The sequence below is a fragment of the Perna viridis genome, chromosome 14 (genome assembly GCF_037379345.1).
Source record: "Perna viridis isolate PV_CMFRI_1.1 ecotype Kerala chromosome 14, ASM3737934v1, whole genome shotgun sequence".
Classification (NCBI taxonomy): Eukaryota; Metazoa; Mollusca; class Bivalvia; order Mytilida; family Mytilidae; genus Perna; species Perna viridis.
The window spans coordinates 2,376,092-2,380,110 of NC_142458.1; the positions used below are offsets into that span (position 1 = coordinate 2,376,092).

Below are 4,019 nucleotides of genomic sequence, written 5' to 3' on the forward strand. Positions count from 1 at the left end.
AGAGGAAAAACAGGCCAAGACACCTTTCTTTATAAAGAAATACGTCCCAATTTTTTTTTCAATAATCCGTTTTAAGTTCTTTGACAACTTTATATATAAATACTCACTTTAAAGTGTATAATATGTTTACAAATTTACAACGTGTCGTGAGACCTGACTTGGTTATCTATCTTTTCATCGCAATTCTAAAGATTTCTTATCAAACATCGTCTCCGAGAAAAAATATTGGAAAGATATATACATGAAACAAAACTTTAATATATGACTACCAGTTGTTTATATTTGGCTGCGTCAGCGTGGCTCGAATATTTTACGCCTTTATTCATATATAAGAACTTTTCTTTTTGAACTGAATGCCACAGAATATCAAAAATACACATCGAGTTGGTCAGGAACAAATTCGTGAAAAATCCGCAATCAGAATAAGGCTGCTTTTTTGTCATTTTCATAAGCAAATTTGCATATATTACTAGTACCCTAAAGGCTTTGATTATTTTTTTTTGTCGTGGTATAACATTTAGTGAATATAATTAAATTCAGAGAAATCTGTAAATAGTAAATCTTTATTTTCATATTGTAGGCCTCTAAAACTGTACAAAATAGAGAAGAATTGGACGGATGCAAAAGTAAAGTAATTTTGTATATTGTTGTTATCATTTTATCACAAGTAGACTTCTACATGTACGAGTTCTTGTAACGCGACTTCAAACTTCACAAAATATTATGTAACGTAGCACTTTAGTTGGTGGCTTATTATACACGTGTAAGATGAAACATGTATTACGCATAGATGATATTCATGGTTGCCAATTATACAACACAACCTGTCTAAATCAAGCTATTTTTTTTAAATTTTCGTTAAGTTACACGGGTGTTTGGTTTACAAAGGTTAGAAATAATGTTTTACATTACGTACATGACTTACAGATTGTTCCATGAAATAACTAATAAAATCAAGTTTCACTGTCACTATTTTAAAAACACTGTAGGCCTATGGGTATGGCTTGTTATAAATAAATCAAGCATTTATATCTGTAACATCATTTGTAGTTGGAGCTTTACTTAACTCGAAAACGCAACAGGTTTGTATTTAGGCGTTAATTTGACGTGACAATTACAATGTCTTCATTATAGATATATTGTAACTCAGAAGAAGGGCGTTTAGCAACAATTGAAAATTCTCATGAATTTGAAATGGCAGTGGGAATTATTGAAGGTAAATCAAGCATATATTATTCTCCATTAATATAGCCGGAAGTTTCTTTTCTTTCTTTTCTTTGTTTTTTTTATCTTGAAAACTATAAGCGAAAGAAAACTTTTAATTGGTGAACTTTATTGAAGAAAAGTCAACTCCTGACAAGAGTTGTTGTACCTGAAGGAGAAAATATACCAGATGAGCGATTAAACTCCTATAAACGTCTGGTCAAAATTATCGGACAAGAATGCTTAGTGTATACTATAACATTACGAATTAAACCAATATATTTAACAGTTTAACAGTATTCTGATATATTAAGATACCAATTAAAAATATGCACCAAATTTTGATTAAAAAAATATAATTTTGACGGATTGCTTTGCCTTTACTGCAGAATATCCGGTTGTTTCAAATATTTATCTGTTTGGAAAAATATCCAGTGGATAAGTATGATTTTTTTACAATTGTTTGATTAGGTTACGATTTATCCTGCCGATAGCGTTGAACCGTGATTATCTGAGTAGTGTTTATGAATATTTTGGACGGAAATGTAGATGAACATAAACGGTTTAACTGTGCCTTTTTTTCTCTTTTTATTGTTGAATCATGTGTATTATTGAATCATGCTTCTGTATTCTTTATTAAAAGATCACAACCTACAGTCCGTTTGTGTTTGGATTGGAGGTACGGATTTACACGACGAAGGTGTCTTTGTGTGGGACGGATCATCTGCACAAGTTTCAACAAATTTGAATTATTGGAATAGTGGACAGCCCAACAATTACCTTGGTGACCAAGATTGCCTGGTATTGAGTGATTTTAGACAAAAAGAAATATTTAAGTATAATGATGAGGAATGCAGCGATAACTGCTTTTTCCTCTGTGAAATTAAATGATAACTTTACAAACGGATGCTTATTTGAATTGAGACATATTAATGTTTTGGTTTCATGAATGGGTTGTTGGAGACTTGTATTGCTTTTGTGTACAATTTCTACGAAAATGAGCAAGTGATAGCTTGGAATCTAAAAGGCCGAGCACAGTTATGGCATGAAAATTTCGGAAGCAGAAAAAGTTAAAAATCATGATTCAAGCAAAAAAAATAAAAGGACGTCGTCGGGGCGTATGCTGGGTCTTCTCGTATTTTAATAGACATATGCCTGTTCAATCATTCTTTTTAGCTGTGCTGTAGGCTGACTAGATGATTCGATGAATTTCATAATATATCCAAAACAAAAACAGCATTATCAAAGGCAAAGGCAAGCCACATGTTAAGATATATATTATTCACGTATCATCTGTTTATTCAGACCAAATTTTATGTCTTAATGAGGCTAATGGTTGAAATGGATAATCAGTTTCTTCCTTTTCAGCCAAACATTTCGGCCCGTCATTGGTACAATAGAAAACGAAACAGAGATGGTGAACCATCTTAAAACCTTTATCAAAGACGTATACTTAAAATGATCACCGGAAACCATACCAAACGTGAAAGAGTAATCAAGGGAACCAAGGTTATGGCGGTAAACAAAAGAATGTAATCCAGGGACAAAGACCAGTCATGGAAAACAGACATTTTCGCGATGGACAGAAAACCACGAAAAATGGTACCCGCAAAATTGATTTTTAACACTTTGTTACGCTAATCAGTATTTGAAGCGGCGGAAATTGATACCTGCAAATATTTTCACTTGACAGGATGCGCTAAATTAATACGTTAACAGTATTTCTACTATTGAAATCATTACCAATAAACTTTAAACAAGTAAATGAGACCTATTCTAATCTATCACTAAACTGTCCTACGACTGTCAAAAGAACTAATCTTTAATAGATTTAGAACTTCGGGAGATTTACATTTATCTTTGACTTTCAGTAGCAAAAATAGGGACTAATTATTAGGCGAATCAATGCACACACACACACACACACACACACACACACACACACACACACACACATATATATATGAACATATTTAGATGAACATCTAAATGAACTGTCCCGTACTTCCATACATCGTGTATTAAATTACAGCCCTAGATTAATCCTACAAGGAGGAATGACCTGGCCAGCGAAAGCTATATTTTAATATAGCCTAGCTGGCCAAGTGGTCTAGGGCGCTGGACTTAGTGCAGGCGGTGTTGCCATAGATGTCACAGCGGTACGAGTTCGAGTCCCGCGGAGGGAACGACCAAAAATCTGCATCGCAAATTTGACAGTTCTAACATCGTTTGGAATTTCTCAGACCTTTCTATACGTTTACATATCTTCCCTGTATCAAAATGATCCGATGGAGCACTGTAGCGAATAGAGTCGTCACATTCTGAGACATATATATATATATATATATATATATATATATATATATCAGATCAAATTGATACTTATAGAAAGGTCTAAAAAATTCCCAACGATATTAGAACTGTCAAATTTATGAAGCAAATGTTTGGTCGTTCCCTCCGCGGGACTCGAACTCGTACCGCTGGGACATCTATGGCAACACAGCTTGCACTAAGTCCAGCGCCCTAGACCAGTCAGCCAGGTAGGCTATAAAACATAGCTTTCGCTGGCCGGGTCATTCCTCCTCGTAGGATTAATCTAGGGCTGTAACTTGTACACGATGTATGGTAGGACGGGACAGTTCATCTAAGTGTTATTGTGTAGGATAGAGGATCAAACTAATGATGCATGTCAGAACAAATCAATATTTTACAACGTCTTAGAATGTGACGACTCTCTTCGCTACACTGCCCTATTGGAACTTATAGATGGGTCTGAAAAATTACCAACGATGTTAGAACTGTCAAACTTGCGAAGC

The 4,019-nt window shown here is 34.3% G+C and overlaps 1 protein-coding gene across 1 annotated transcript; it reads left to right on the forward strand.

Moving 5' to 3' along the window:
* Positions 1-577: 577 nt before the first annotated feature.
* LOC148597722 (C-type lectin mosGCTL-1-like) lies at positions 578-2,437 on the forward strand. Its single transcript, XM_088561688.1, has 3 exons — positions 578-626; positions 1,135-1,216; positions 1,847-2,437. The coding sequence occupies exons 2-3, from the start codon at positions 1,195-1,197 to the stop codon at positions 2,092-2,094; spliced, it is 270 nt and encodes an 89-aa protein (XP_088417814.1). The 5' UTR covers positions 578-626; positions 1,135-1,194; the 3' UTR covers positions 2,095-2,437.
* Positions 2,438-4,019: the final 1,582 nt, after the last annotated feature.

Excerpts from the sequence above, each read along its gene's own strand:
- LOC148597722 (XM_088561688.1), top strand. The coding sequence starts at position 1,195 with ATGGCAGTGGGAATTATTGAAG. Across the intron at positions 1,217-1,846 it reads GGCAGTGGGAATTATTGAAG|ATCACAACCTACAGTCCGTT; the intron begins GTAAATCAAGCA and ends CTTTATTAAAAG.